The sequence below is a fragment of the Rana temporaria genome, chromosome 9 (genome assembly GCF_905171775.1).
Source record: "Rana temporaria chromosome 9, aRanTem1.1, whole genome shotgun sequence".
Lineage (NCBI taxonomy): Eukaryota > Metazoa > Chordata > Amphibia > Anura > Ranidae > Rana > Rana temporaria.
The window spans coordinates 105090913-105107258 of NC_053497.1; the positions used below are offsets into that span (position 1 = coordinate 105090913).

The following is a 16346-nucleotide window of genomic DNA, read 5'->3' on the forward strand; positions in this document are numbered from 1 at the left end:
CAAGCAGGGGACTCGCAATACATTTGCATTTGTCTGGTGTGCCAAGGGAGGGTTCAAGCCTATTAGGCCCCGTACAGACGAGAGGATATCCTCTGGCGGATTTGGATCTGATGGCTGTACACACCATCAGATCGAAATTCCCGCAGAATAGATCCGCGGTGACGTGTCGCGGCGACGTGCGCGACGCTGGAAGGTAAATACTTCCACGCATGCGTCGAATCATTACGACGCATGCAAGGGAGGGGAGCGGACGGACTGATCCGGTGAGTCTGTACAGATGACCGGATCAGTCCGCTGGACTGGATTCCAGCGGATAGATTTCTTAGCATGCTAAGAAATTTTTATCCGCTGGGAATCCGTCGGCTGGATTTTTATCCGCCGGGAAATGTCCGCTCGGACGTACACACGACTGGATCTATCTGCTGGAACTGATCCGCGGATCAATCCCAGAGGATAGATCCGGTCTTCTGTACGAGGCCTTAGAGGGGTGGATAGGTCAGAGAGTAGACCCAAAACAAACCAGCAGCTCCTTCGGGGGTAGTGCTACATAAACAAAGCCGTATTTACATAGGCCAAGCTCTAGAATAATGACACTCACAACACAGGGAATAAAAAGCAGAGGAGACTTTATATCTTGCGGAGTCATGTGGTGTCGCCTAATGTATAAAAAACTTGTGTGTTAAAGAGGAACTGCAGTCTGCTCACATAACTTGTAATAAAAATATCTCTGCCATTCTGAAGCTTCCCTCCAACCACTTTGCATATTATTTTATGTATACTGTAATTCTGTACTTGCCAAACATGATGCAGAAATCTCCCTCCACAGAGACTGGCTGCAACCATAACTGTGGGCAGCTGAAGCTGCTGCCTCTTCACCTCCTGGATTTACACAGACACAGAGGCACACCTCCAGCTCTGATATCCTGCAGCTGTCATTTTCCCTCTTATGACTCACCCCCCTCCCTTCCTGGCAAACTCACACAAGAATAAGAGAGAGAGAGAGCTGTGCATGATGTCATAAGCCAATGCAAATGACCAGACAAGAAACAGGAAGTGGGACTGTATAAGGTGTTTACTAGCAGAAAAAAAATGTTTTCCTGACATGCTCCATGGCAGCATACGTGTGGGTTGGCCCCGCCTCCACAACTACCCAATAGGACCCCTCCCTATAAATTTCAGCTGTGGGCTCTCAGCCGTGTTCCTTTTTTGTCCTCCTCCGTAGGACCATGTGTTTTTGGTTCTCCTACCTGAAGATGATTATTCCTACGATCAAGATAGGCCGATGATATGGTGTCTCATCCCTCCGATAAGCCGCGCGCACAGGCCTGAATACCTAGCAATCTGCAGGTGGCCATTATCTGCTGAAAGGCCAGTGTGTGTATGGATGCGGTGTCCCTGGCCGAATCGATTGTAGGTGGTGGTAAGCGGTATCGCCTTCATGGCAGCAGTGTTTATGTTTGTTGTTTGTTTCTCTGTTTTCCATGTGCTGTTTTTTCATGATTGCATCATGCCCAGTGAGCGGCTGGTTCCCGTGCGTTCCAGCTGCCGCTCCCTCTTACTTCCAGGTTCCGTCTGCGTTCTACGAGGCTTGGTTCGCTGTCGATTTAAAAAAAAGTCGGGGAAATCTGTGAAGTTCGGGATCGTTCGTTCAAAACGACGGTTTCCCGGTGCATTTACAGAGACTACCCCAGGTAAGTGCTCGTTCAGAACGTTCGTTAGAGATCTGGTGTTTGACTCTCCCACCTGCAATGTGTCTGTTCTACTATGGATGCTTCATTGCCCCCTATTGACCAGCCCTCTCTCAGCAGGTAAGGTTGGAAAACTATGTTTTTCTTTTCCTGTTGGGGGGGGGAGAGAGTATAGGGCATTGTCATGACTATGCTTGTCTCTCTCTCTCTCTCTCTCTCTCTCCTTTTTTCTGCCCTTCTAGGTCTGACCAACATCACAGCGAGTCCCGCAGACGCAGCGGGTCCTCTAAATCGCACCACCGACACTCATCTTCTAGACACCATAATTCTTCTAAATCCGGACATCCCAGTAAGGATACTCCTCATCTCACAGCAAGAGGTCAGAGAGATTTTGTTGGGGGTGCAAGGCTCTGGTTTCTGCTGGCAAGTCTCTTTGCGACCGTTGTTTTTCAAAGGCAGCCAATGAAAGGGAAGGTGCAGACAAACACTTAGAAGCATTGGTTAAGAGGGTCGTGGACAAGTCGCTACAAGAGAGAGATGCCAGAGTGCAAAATGATTCTCCTCCAGACCCAATGATTCCTTTGTTGGATCAGGGACAAATGCATGAGACTTTTGAAGTCGCTCAAACCAGCCATCCCTCAGCTTCCCCCTCAGAGAGTGGTTCAGAAGTGAATGATACAGGGATAGGCTTTGATTATGCCTTAGTTCCTGCTTTAGTGAAAGCCGTCAAGGAAGTTTTGAATTTGGAAGATCCAATTATCTCTCCTCCCAAACAAAGAAAACTTTTTAACCACTTCCATACAGGGCAGTTATACACACTTCCATACCGGGCCTATTCCGGCACTTCTCTCCTACATGTACAAATCATATTTTTTTTGCTAGAAAATTATGCAGAACCCCCAAACATTATATATGTTTTTTTAGAAGACACCCTAGGGAATAAAACGACGGTCATTGAAACATTTTATCTTGCACGCTATTTGCGCAATAATTTTTTAAACGCTTTTTTTTTGGAAAAAAATTGTTTCATGAATTAAAAAAATAACAAAACAGTAAAGTTAGCCCAATTTTTTTGTAAAATATGAAATATGATGTTACACCGAGTAAATAGATACCTAACATGTCACGCTTTAAAATTGTGCACACTCATGGAATGGCGCCAAACTTCGGTACTTAAAAATCTCCATAGGCAACGCTTTGAATTTTTTTACAGGTTACCAGTTTAGATTTACAGAGGAGATCTAGTGCTAGAATTGTTGCTGGCACTCTAACGCACGCGGCGATACCTCACATATGTGGTTTAAACGGCGTTTACATATGTCGGCGGGACTTGCGTGTGCGTTCGCTTCTGCGCGCGAGCTACCGGGGACAGGGGCGTTAAAAAAAATATTTATTTTTTTTTTATTTTTTTTTTTACATATTTATTTCTTTTTTTACACTTTTTTTTTATTTTTATTTTTTTATTATCACTTTTATTCCTATTACAAGGAATGTAAACATCCCTTGTAATAGGAATGTGTGTGACAGGTCCTCTTTATGGAGAGATGCGGGGTCAATAAGACCCTGCATCTCTCCTCCAGGCTGGAAACCATGAGATCGGTGAAAAAAAATTCACAGATCTCATGCGTACCGTTGCTTAGCAGCCGCAACCGCGGCTTTGTTTACTTACGGGGACCCGGGCGTGACGTCATCACATCGCGCCCGGGTCCTCCGACGGTCATAGAGATGACTGGTGACCATCTGGTCACCAGTCACCTCTATGCTTCCTGCGTACGCCGGACGATTCTTTCTCCGGGCCACCGATGGCACGGGAGAGCCCGGAGAAGCACCGGATGGCGGCGGGAGGGGGGGGGGGGTGTCCCCTCCCGCCGCCTGTAAGAACGATCTAGCGGCGGAATCGCCGCTATGATCGTTCTTACGTTGTGCAGAATCGCCGGCAAAAGAGATAGATATCTGGATGATGCCTCTAGCTGCAGGCATCATTCAGATATCCCCCTTTAAAGTCCAGGACGTCACATGACGTCCACCCGGATCGAGGAGGGGTTCCTGCCGCCGTCATTTCACAATGACGCGGTATGGAAGTGGTTAAACAGCTCAATAAGGAGCGACATTTTTTTCCGTTTGTCACGGAAATAGGTGCCATTATCTCAGAAGAATGGGGTAAACCTGATAAAAAAAAGAAGGCTCTATGCAGGCAAAAATGGCAAAATGATATCCTTTTAAAGAGGAAGATGTGAAACATCTTGACTCTGCTCCATTGGTTGATGCAGCTTTGATGCGTTTGGTGAGATACGTAACCCTTCCTCTGGAAGATACGGTTTCTTTTAAAGATCCTCTAGAGAGACGGATTGATTCAGACCTGAAGAGAATTGGGCCCAAAAGGAACCTAGCCAACATCTCGGCAGTGTACATTCCGGGGTTCCAGAATGTTCAAGCAGACTTTCTATCACAAATCCAATTGAACAACAACGAATGGTCTCTGCACATAGAAGTGTTCAATTGGCTTCTAACACTGTGAGTGTCCCCAGGAGTGGATCTGTTTGCATCCCCATGCAACCACAAGTTGACGAAGTATTATGAGAGGTTGCGGGATCCTCAAGCCTAAGGCCCCGTACACACCATAGAATCCATCCGCAGATAAATCCCAGCAAATGGGTTTCAGCGGATAGATCCCATGGTGTGTACACGCCAGCGGATCTTTATCCGCGGATATATCTCCCCTGGGATGGATTCCAGCAGATCGGATATTCGCTGACATGCAGAACAAATCCATCTGCTGGAATCCATCCCAACGGATGGATCCGCTGGTCTGTACAGACTCACCGGATCCATCCGTCCTAAGGGATCCCCCGCATGCGTCGTAATGATTTGACGCATGCGTGGAATTCCTTATATGACAGCGTCGTGCACGTCGCCGCGTCATAATCGCGGCGACGGCGCGACACGTCATCGCCAGAGGATTTCGGCGCGGATTTCAATGCGATGGTGTGTACACGCCATCGCATAGAAATCCGCGGAAATCCTCGAGAGGATTTATCCGCGGAAACGGTCCGCTGGACTGTATTCGCGGAAAAATTCTCCCGTGTGTATGGGGCCTATGGGATAGACGCTCTCACAGATCGATGGAAATTCAGCAAAGCATATGCCTTTCCACCAGTTCCTGTGATCCTTCAATTTCTTCGCCGTCTCAGATCAGAGGATGTAGAAATCCTAGCAGTGATTCCATTTTGGCCCAACAGGCCATGGTTTTCCCTTCTAACGCTTCTCAGTTGCCGGGACTCAATCCCTCTTCCTCTCAAACCGGATCTCCTCTCTCAGGGCACAACATTGCACCCATGTCCGGCTCATCTGTACCTCAGGGTGTGGTTCTTGAGAGGGGAAGGCTTGAAGCATGGGCCTTCCTTTATCTAGATGGCAGCTCACCTCTTCATAGAAGGTTAATAGGTTGATTTGGCAATGATTCTTCATGAATCCATGCTGATTACTACTGATACCGTTTTTCATTACTAAAATTTTGTATATAGTCCCTTATTATCCCCTTCAAGATCTTGCATACAATTGATGTTAAACTAACTGGTCTGTAATGCCCAGGAATGTATCTTGGCCCTTTTTTAAATACTGGTGCTACATTGGCTTTTCTCCAATCTGCTGGTACCATTCCAGTCAGTAGACTGTAAAAATTAGGAAGAATGGTCTGGCAATTACTTGACTGAGTTCCTTAAGGACCCTCGAGTGCAAGACATCCGGTCCCGATGACTTATTAAAGTGGAGGTTCACCCTAAAAACAAATTTTTAACATTAGAGCCAGCATACCAAGTACATTTACTTTTGGCAGGTCATTTTTTTTTTCTCTGTACATACCTTTATATCCTGATTTTGTCCAGGGCTTCCGCGTTCTGATGACTCGGGGACTGGGCGTTCCTATCCCAGCCTCAAGGTTCCAATGACTGCGGGACTGGGCGTTCCTATCCTTCCGTTCGATGATTGACGGCTTGTGAAACAGGTGACCTGTCGCACAACGCGCATCACCAGATTTCCGGAAATAGCCGAGCTGCGAGTCGGCACTATACGGCGCCTGCGCCCGCCGTGTAGAGCTGACTGCGCAGGCGCCGTATAGTGCCGACTCGCAGCTCGGCTATTTCCCGACATCTGGTGACGCGCGTTGTGCGACAGGTCACCTGTTTCACAAGCCGTCAATCATCGAACGGAAGGATAGGAACGCCCAGTCCCGCAGTCATCGGAACCCGGAAGCCCTGGACAACATCAGGATATAAAGGTATGTACAGAGAAAAAAAAATGACCTCCCGAAAATAAATGTCCTTAGTATCATTAGTATGCTAGATCTAATTTAATTTTTTTTTTTTTTTTGGGTGAACCCCCGCTTTAATGTTAATTTTTTCAAGTCTATTTCTAATTCTATCCTCTTTAGCCATGGGGGTGCTTCTTGTGATGTGTCATAAGGATACAAATTGCAGTTTTGGTTACTGAAACCCCCTGTTTCCCTAATAAAGACTGAGGAGAAGAATGAATGCAATACCTTTGCCATCTCTGCATCCTTGGTAACCAGATTCCCTTCATCATTCTTTATGGGGCCAATATGATCTCACCTCCCTTTCTTACTATTTATATAATTAAAGAATTTCTTTTTAAAAAAAATCAAATGGAAGGTTTGGAGAGGATAGAGGATTATTGCGGTGCCAATTATAAAAACCAGACGTATTGTTATATCAAAAATAGAAAATATTTTATTCAATTCATACAAAATTTAAAATAAATTTAGTAACATTCATTGGTGGGAGCTATATATGGAGACAAATTTGTTCTTGAACAAGTCTACCCTACTAGTTTCGCCCTTAGGCTTCTTCAGGGGTTTTAGGACTTGATCGTCTCAAAGACAAAGCTCTAGAATGAAACAAAACAGTTTTAACAATTCATCAAATAGACAGTCATTTATAATTTAACAATCAATATCAAATAATAACGGGTTTGGCTGAGATAAGTGGTGAAAAGGGCGAAACTAGTAGGGTAGATTTGTTCAAGAAAAAATTTGTCTCCATATATAGCTCCCACCAATGAATGTTACTAAATTTATTTTAAATTTTGTATGAATTGAATAAAATATTTTCTATTTTTGATATAACAATAAGTCTGGTTTTTATAATTGGCACCACAATAATCCTCTATCCTCTCCAAACCTTCCATTTAATCTACTTGGGATGAGGTGCCATATGCTAAAGAGGACCTTCGATCACTAACCTTTCACCAAATCCATTTGAGAAATTTTTTTTTGTTTTTTTTTTAAATGGGATATTTATTATAGCAACAAGTATAAAATATATATATATATATATTTTTTTAAATTGTCGCTCTTTTTTTGTTTATAGCGCAAAAAATAAAAACCGCAGAGGTGATCAAATACCACCAAAATAAAGCTCTATTTGTGGGGAAAATAGGATGTCAATTTTGTATGGGAGCCACGTCGCACGACCGCGCAAATGTCAGTTAAAGCGACGCAGTGCCGGAAGCTGAAATTTCGCCTGGGCACGAAGGGGGTTTATGTGCCCAGTAAGCAAGTGGTTAAAAGCCCCTCTAACTTGTTGGACATCTTTTCTCCCAGCCGATCTGCACCTTCCCCATTTAGGTCCCTGCTAAAGAGCTGGTAACCGACTTAGAAGTCGTCCCAGTTCTCCAGGAACCCAAAGCCCTCCTTTCTACACCAGCTCCTCAGCCACTTGTTATCTTCCCTAATCTCCTGCTGCCTTTCTGGTGTGTAGGGGGCAAGGCTTTTTAACGTTGTTGTCACTAGGGATGAGCCGAATACCCCCCGGTTTGGTTCACTTCAGAACATGTGAACAGATAAAACATTATGTCTGGGTGAATTTAATTATCATTGCTCAATCAGTTGCTGCCACGGTGTGGTTATCTGCATTGGTGTGTTGAAAGATATTGATACATTCTCGGCTGATGTCGCCTACAAGACATTTCTTGGGGATGTTTGCAGCTTGCTCATCCTGGGATGCATGCCCACCCATCTGCTGCTCTGCAGACTGCTTCAGTCACTTTGGGAGTCCCCATTGATTTTTTCCTTGTGTTTTTGCTTTTTTGTTTACTGTACTGTGGATCATCATACAATGAGAATTAAAGTCACCCAGACATAATCTTTCCTGATAAAGGAATACACATTGTTAATTTTAGGATGCTGGCAGTCAAAACACGGATATATTACATTTCCTCTTCTCTATCACTCCACTGCATCTATATATTCTCCATCCGTCTTCCTTCTCTGCTAACCCTGTCCAGTCCCTATCCCAAAGCTTGGGCTATTTTTTTATAACCTAATTCTGCTTTAAACTTCTCCGCAACTTTATCCCTGACCTGTCTGGTGTATTTCTTGGTCTTCATGATGCTGTTCGTTCACCAAGGTTCTCTAACAAACCTCTACAGAACAGCTGTATTTATACTGAGATTAAATTACTTACAGGTGGACTCTAATTAGGTGACTTTTGAAGACAATTGGTTCCACTAGATTTTAGTTAGGGGTATCAGAGTAAAAGGGGCTGAATGAAAATACACGCCACATTTTTCAGATATTTGTAAAAAAAAACCATTGAAAACCATTTATCACTTTCCTTCCATTTTACAATTATGTGGCACTCTGTGTTGGCCTATCACATAAAATCCCAATAAAAAACATTTATGTTTTTGGTTGTAACATGACAAAATGTGGAAAATGTAAAGGGGTATGAATACTTTTTCAAGGACCTGTAGATGTAGTGGAAGTGACAGGAGTGATGGAGAAGAGTATGAAGGAAGGAGTTCTGTCTAGTAGTATAGGATGGGGATGACAGGGCAGGGTTAGCAGAGGATAAGGATGATGGATGGAGAATATATAGAATAGATGTAGTGAAGATGACAGGAGTGATGGAGAAGTATGAAGGAAGGAGTTCTGTCTAGTAGTATAGGATGGGGATGACAGGGGTGATGGAGAAGTATGAAGGAAGGAGTTCTGTCTTGTAGTATAGGATGGGGATGACAGGGGTGATGGAGAAGTATGAAGGAAGGGGTTCTGTCTAGTAGTATAGGATGGGGATGACAGGGGTGATGGAGAAGTATGAAGGAAGGGGTTCTGTCTAGTAGTATAGGATGGGGATGACAGGAGTGATAGAGAAGTATGAAGGAAGGAGTTCTGTCTAGTAGTATAGGATGGGGATGACAGGGGTGATGGAGAAGTATGAAGGAAGGAGTTCTGTCTAGTAGTATAGGATGGGGATGACAGGCGTGATGGAGAAGTATGAAGAAAGGGGTTCTGTCTAGTAGTAGTATAGGATGGGGATGACAGGAGTGATGGAGAAGTATGAAGGAAGGAGTTCTGTCTAGTAGTAGTATAGGATGGGGATGACAGGAGTGATGGAGAAGTATGAAGGAAGGAGTTATGTCTAGTAGTATAGGATGGGGATGACAGGAGTGATGGAGAAGTATGAAGGAATGAGTTATGTCTAGTAGTAAAGGATGGGGATGACAGGAGTGATGGAGAAGTATGACGGAAGGAGTTCTGTCTAGTAGTAGTATAGGATGGGGATGACAGGAGTGATGGTGAAGTATGAAGGAAGGAGTTCTGTCTAGTAGTAAAGGATGGGGATGACAGGAGTGATGGAGAAGTATGAAGGAAGGAATTATGTCTAGTAGTAAAGGATGGGGATGACAGGAGTGATGGAGAAGTATGAAGGAAGGGGTTCTGTCTAGTAGTATAGGATGGGGATGACAGGAGTGATGGAGAAGTATGAAGGAAGGAGTTCTGTCTAGTAGTAAAGGATGGGGATGACAGGAGTGATGGAGAAGTATGAAGGAAGGAGTTCTGTCTAGTAGTATAGGATGGGGATGACAGGAGTGATGGAGAAGTATGAAGGAAGGGGTTCTGTCTAGTAGTATAGGATGGGGATGACAGGAGTGATGGAGAAGTATGAAGGAAGGGGTTCTGTCTAGTAGTATAGGATGGGGATGACAGGAGTGATGGAGAAGTATGACGGAAGGAGTTCTGTCTAGTAGTAAAGGATGGGGATGACAGGAGTGATGGAGAAGTATGAAGGAAGGAGTTCTGTCTAGTAGTAAAGGATGGGGATGACAGGAGTGATGGAGAAGTATGAAGGAAGGAGTTCTGTCTAGTAGTAAAGGATGGGGATGACAGGAGTGATGGAGAAGTATGAAGGAAGGAGTTCTGTCTAGTAGTATAGGATGGGGATGACAGGAGTGATGGAGAAGTATGAAGGAAGGGGTTCTGTCTAGTAGTATAGGATGGGGATGACAGGAGTGATGGAGAAGTATGAAGGAAGGGGTTCTGTCTAGTAGTATAGGATGGGGATGACAGGAGTGATGGAGAAGTATGAAGGAAGGGGTTCTGTCTAGTAGTAAAGGATGGGGATGACAGGGGTGATGGAGAAGTATGAAGGAAGGAGTTCTGTCTAGTAGTATAGGATGGGGATGACAGGAGTGATGGAGAAGTATGAAGGAAGGGGTTCTGTCTAGTAGTATAGGATGGGGATGACAGGGGTGATGGAGAAGTATGAAGGAAGGAGTTCTGTCTAGTAGTATAGGATGGGGGTGACGGTAGCGGTCCCTGTCTGTATGTTGTCCTCGCCGCTGAGCGCTGATTGGAGAAGTTCAGGAATCGCTCACATTCAGCGTACCGGGAAGAAGCTGATAGCAGGGTGGGGGGGGGGCGAGGCCGAATGACAGGAGGGGCGGAGTACAATGACAGCAGAGGCGGGAAACCGGTGGGCGGGCGGCCAATAGCGGTTCGGGGCGGGTATGGTGGGCGGAGCGATGACAGAAGTGAAACGTCTGTAATTCGCGGGAAACTCTGGAGAAGATGGCGAGACAGACCGAGGGATGACCGCACTGCACAGGTACTGACCCTCCGTCACCACCCAATATTACCTGCCCGGCCTGATGCCCTCATACAGCCCTCACCTGCCCACGCACCGACTTTTAGGCGTTAATAGGGAAGCTAAGGAGAACCTGTCATGGGGCTGTCATCGCTGACCTGTCTGGCTTTGATACTTGTAGTGACTGGAAAGGGTGTGCAGATCCGGAGTTCTGGCTCTGCCAGCTGCATGCTCTGCACCACGTACCTAGAAAGTGTCAAAGCCAGAGGATCAGCATGACCGCCAGGCACATAGCATTACCTTAAGGTAGTCTAGGCACTGCCATTCAAGCCTTATTTCAGTCTAACTTCAGGTGGACTCTTGCCCTACTCGCTAAGGGGTTAATCATAAGGCTGGGAAGCACTCTGACATCTGGTGGGGCTGGGCTCAGACTGGTCATGCAGGGGTTAATGGGGCTGGGCTCACACTCTGGTAATGCAGGGGTTAATAGTGGGGCTGGGCTCAGACTCTGGTCGTGCAGGGGTTAATTGGGAGGGCTGGGCTCAGACTCTAGTCATGCAGGGGTTAATGGTGGGGCTGGGCTCAGACTCTGGTCGTGCAGGGGTTAATTGGGAGGGCTGGGCTCAGACTCTAGTCATGCAGGGGTTAATGGTGGGGCTGGGCTCAGACTCTGGTCGTGCAGGGGTTAATGGTGGGGCTGGGCTCAGACTCTGGTCGTGCAGGGGTTAATGGTGGGGCTGGGCTCAGACTCTGGTCGTGCAGGGGTTAATTGGGAGGGCTGGGCTCAGACTCTAGTCATGCAGGGGTTAATGGTGGGGCTGGGCTCAGACTCTGGTCGTGCAGGGGTTAATGGTGGGGCTGGGCTCAGACTCTGGTCGTGCAGGGGTTAATGGTGGGGCTGGGCTCAGACTCTGGTCGTGCAGGGGTTAATGGTGGGGCTGGGCTCAGACTCTGGTCGTGCAGGGGTTAATTGGGAGGGCTGGGCTCAGACTCTAGTCATGCAGGGGTTAATGGTGGGGCTGGGCTCAGACTCTGGTCGTGCAGGGGTTAATGGTGGGGCTGGGCTCAGACTCTGGTCGTGCAGGGGTTAATGGTGGGGCTGGGCTCAGACTCTGGTCGTGCAGGGGTTAATGGTGGGGCTGGGCTCAGACTCTGGTCGTGCAGGGGTTAATGGTGGGGCTGGGCTCAGACTCTGGTCGTGCAGGGGTTAATGGTGGGGCTGGGCTCAGACTCTGGTCGTGCAGGGGTTAATGGTGGGGCTGGGCTCAGACTCTGGTCGTGCAGGGGTTAATGGTGGGGCTGGGCTCAGACTCTGGTCGTGCAGGGGTTAATGGTGGGGCTGGGCTCAGACTCTGGTCGTGCAGGGGTTAATTGGGAGGGCTGGGCTCAGACTCTAGTCATGCAGGGGTTAATGGTGGGGCTGGGCTCAGACTCTGGTCGTGCAGGGGTTAATGGTGGGGCTGGGCTCAGACTCTGGTCGTGCAGGGGTTAATGGTGGGGCTGGGCTCAGACTCTGGTCGTGCAGGGGTTAATGGTGGGGCTGGGCTCAGACTCTGGTCGTGCAGGGGTTAATGGTGGGGCTGGGCTCAGACTCTGGTCGTGCAGGGGTTAATGGTGGGGCTCGGACTCTAGTCAGCTAGGGGTCATTGGCAAGGCTGGGTTGTGCCTTTGGCCATGCATAGGGTTAATGGTTGGGCTAGACACTGAATCCAGTCATGCCAGGGTTAATGGTATGGTTGGGCTCTGACCCTAATCATGCAGGGGTTACTGGCAAGGATGGGATCAGAGTCTGTTGATACTGGGGTTAATGGTGGGGCTAGGCTCTGCCTCTGGTTACATAGGGGTTAATTGCAAGGTTGGGCTCTACCTGTGGTCACTTAATGGTAATGGGCTAAGATCTAACTCTGGTCACACATGGGTTAATGGGGAGGCTGGGATATTACTCTGGTCACCCGAGGGTTAGGGGAAAGCTGAGGGGTATGTCTAGGGTCTGACTGGTAACTGCAGGTCATAAAAGTAGGGTTTGGCTCTGACTCTGGTCATGCAGAGATTGATGGTGGGATCGTCTGACTCTGGTCACCTGAGCTTTAACTCCAGTCATGCAGGAGTTAAAAGTGGGCTGGGATAATCTGACTCTGATCAAGCAGGGGTTAATGGTGAAGCTGGGAACTGACTCTGGTCACCTTGGGGTTAATGGTGAGGCTGGGCTGTGACTCTGTTCATGCAGGGGTTAATGAGAGTTGAACTTTTGGTCAAACAAGGGTTAATGGCAAGGCTGTGCTTTGCCTTCAGTCTCCTGGGGGTTAATGACAAGGCAAGACTCTGCCCTGGTCATGCAGAGGTTAATGGTGAGGTTGGGCTCCTGGGGGGTTACTGGGTCTTCTTGCCCATTGGTATAATGCATTGGGGGGTGCACTCAGTATTTGGGTAATATATTGGGGTGCACTGCCATGGGGTGTCCCCTCGCAGTTTTAGCACAGTGTCCAGGTGACATCAGAGGTTGGTCGCACTCCAAGAAAATAAATAAAATGTAATTGAAAATGATATGAGGGGGCTTCTGATGCCCCCTGTGTGCATGCCCTGGGATAAGGAGAGGGGTCATTCTGATTGTATCTATAGATTTACTAGCGTGTGATTGGCTATGACTGGGATTGTCTGTATACCCATAGGGACTTTATGTGACCAGCCTGGGACCCCCCTGAATGTCATGTACATTATGTGGGTGTGCTGGCCCTTTAATTCCCTGTGTGTCTACACGGTAGGATGACTCAGGAGTCACGTTTGGGGTGTCAGGCTCAGTATGACGGTTTGATATTCTCTCCTGTCAAATGATGCACAAGGATTTTTTTTTTTGCATTTTGAAGCAGCCAATCGCCTTCAAGCCGGCTTGTGTGTATTTTTGGCTGACCTGCCGGACGTTTCCTGTAACGGACGAGAGAATGCGCCGGGGCAGGAGAGAGGGGTGTGTGTATCAGCGGATCTGCAGCCCTATGACTTGAGACCAGGATGGCAGTGCAGCACTGACAGGCGGGTAACGCCAGACGCCTTCTATGACAAGTTGGGAAAGTTTCCTTGCATACTCAGATTTCTCCCAAGTGATCTTTTTTTTCCTGTGCTACCCTTTTATCAGTAAATCTTTCTGATGATTGGCCAGAGAGTAGTGACTGAGAAGTGATGAGATGCTGCGTGCCTGGCTCCTTGACGCTGTCACTAGTTCTGGCTCTTGGACAGATGGCGAGGTTGGTTTTGCACAGCAGCCGTTGTGGTCAGTGAGTAATGCTGACTCGTCAATATTAATGATTGTGCATGGAGGGCTCATTAGAATCCTCATCTGCCTGCAGAGTTCCCCTGTGGGTCACCTGGGGGGGCACTGTGTACCTGCCAGTGTATGCTGAGTCAGCGAGAGTTATATTAGAAAACAGGAAACGCAGAGAATAGAGCGCTTCCCGTGCCCATCAGCTCTGCTCTGGTTTGTGGAGGGAAGCAGAATCGATATACGAGCAATCGCATCTGCTGCAGGTGGATTGGATGCCACCTGGAAGGACCATCCACTCAGGTGAGTGCTGTGATGCCCTGCGGTTTCCACAAGGGGGAGACACTGACTAGTGAAGGCCAGTAGGGGTCCAGCTCCCGTCATACTGTCTGGGCTCCAGTGGATTATAGCAGTGCATATAACTGCGCACCATTTTATGCAAATCTGCCCTTTTCCAGTATATTTTTGTTTTATGGCTACGGTATGTGTGTTCCTGTGATCTACAGATCGTGTCACCCCCCTGCACAACCCCCAGTGCGATTCCAGCACCCCACATCTGTGTGGTCTGCTCCTTTTCAACATAGAAGCTTTGTATTTATGGTTTTGTGCATCTCCACATTTCCCAGCATGCCTCAGGCATATGGTTTTGACACAGGAAGACTTTGCCGGCTACTGACTCATATCCAGAACGGCAGCCAACAGACATATTAACCCTTTACATGTAAAACTTTATAGATTGTCTCTGTTCATTACAGCAAAATCCTGAAAAAGCTCACCTTACTTGGGCCCCCAATAGATGTATGAAATGGGATTAGTGGTGTTCAGCAACAAGAACAAACATTTCCAGATTTCCGATGGGACAGCAGGGTATAACGATCATGCCAGGAACCTTCCGTAGTCAACATATTGGTGGCTTTTATATGGCTTTTACGTCTTTTTGCTGTTTCCTACACAATTATTTTTGTGCGTTTTCACTTTGTTTCTTTTGCCATTCATTTAAAAGACTTGATGCATTTAGGTATGGTCTACTTTTTTGGCCTATGACTACAGATTTGCACTGACTCTGGGTTATCTTAATGCAAGGGCACTCCTGGGCACTGCCCAGGGGCCCCAGGTACCTGGAGGGGCCCCACAATAATTTTGCATTACATGATACTTGCCAACTGTCCTGGATTTGCTGGGACAGTCATGCTTTTTACTAAATTGTCCCGATATGGTTGTGTCCCGGGAAACGTCCCAGAACCTATACTGTGCCCTCCTGGTCCCAGTGTTGTTCCCTCCTGCCCCCCCCCTGTTCTGTGCTCTTCTGCATTCCCCCCTGTACTGTGCCCTTTGTGTTTACTAGTCTTTGATTTATGGAATGTTTTTTCCTTTTTTGTAAAATCGATTTAATTTAAAGTACTAATAAATATATGTTTAAATTCTATCAACTATTTATACTTTATTTCTTAAAAGTAGGTGTGTAAATTGGGGCAAGCTGGTGGGGCCCCAGTGCATTATTTTGCCCAGGGGCACATGATGCTATTAAGCCCTGCACGGACTCAAAGTATTGAAGCCAATGGGTCAGTGTAACAACTGGGCAACTAACTTTTTTTAGGAGGTGCTCAGCAATATAGACCCTTGTGTATCCAGACTCTGGACCTATAATAGGATCATAGGCGTGCGCAGGGGGGTGTCATTTCTGTCCCGCTGTTGACTCGCCAACAGTCCCATTCACTTTAATGGGACGGCTGGTGATGTGGCAGTGACGCAACAAGGTGAGGGACATGGTAGCAGCAGGTGAGTGGATGCCCGCTAACAGGTGCTGCCATGATGGTCCTGAAATGACAGGTGCTCTTTAAATGTAAGAACTTCTTCTTGCTGATAGTTGGAATCCTTAATATTTGCAAACAAAATGAAGGTTTCCTATTTAGAATAATAAGCTGTCGGGTTAGTAAAACGGCGATATCCAAACCGATTCAATCATACAGTTTGTAGTGTACCTAGATTTGCAAAACAATGGGATAAAGGAATGTTCCTAAACTTTGTTTTATAAAGTCATGGCTACTGTGACATTGTGTGAATGCATCAATGCAGTGCATGTTATCCCAGCTTGCAGAGCTTGGATTCATTGAATGAGTTTACCAAAAACAGGGATGGACTGGCCATTGGGACTACAGGGAGTTTTCCGGGGGGGGGGGGGCGATGGCTTAGTGGGCCGGCTTCAGTGACAGCGGACTGCCGCCCCCTCCGCTCCTCTGTCTCTCCCTTCCCGCAGCGCTCACCTGGGGGGGAACAAAGAAGCAGCGGGAGGACCAGGGGAGCAGGGGGGACGACAGGGGAGCATGGGGGAAGGGACAGACAGCTGACTCAACCGCTATGGCCTGAGAGTTTCTCACTTCGGCCTAATCTTGTCCCATAAGGGGGGCACCAAACTGATTCTTTGCCCCGGGTGAAATAATGTCTGACTTCCCCACTGGTACTGCCTAAAAGAGTTCTACTCTAAGTAGAACAGCTAGGGAAGGGGGAGAGGGGGCTTGGGTG

General features: G+C 47.3%; 1 protein-coding gene across 1 annotated transcript in view; it reads left to right on the forward strand.

Annotated features, from left to right (window-relative positions):
* The first annotated feature begins 10511 nt into the window (after positions 1 to 10511).
* The window catches only part of PHF19 (PHD finger protein 19), a 52563-nt gene continuing 46728 nt past the window's right edge, over positions 10512 to 16346 (forward strand). Inside the window, exon 1 of the mRNA XM_040324053.1 lies at positions 10512 to 10591. Coding sequence (XP_040179987.1) covers positions 10575 to 10591 — 17 coding nt within the window. The 5' untranslated portion in view covers positions 10512 to 10574. The remainder of the gene's footprint in view (positions 10592 to 16346) is intronic.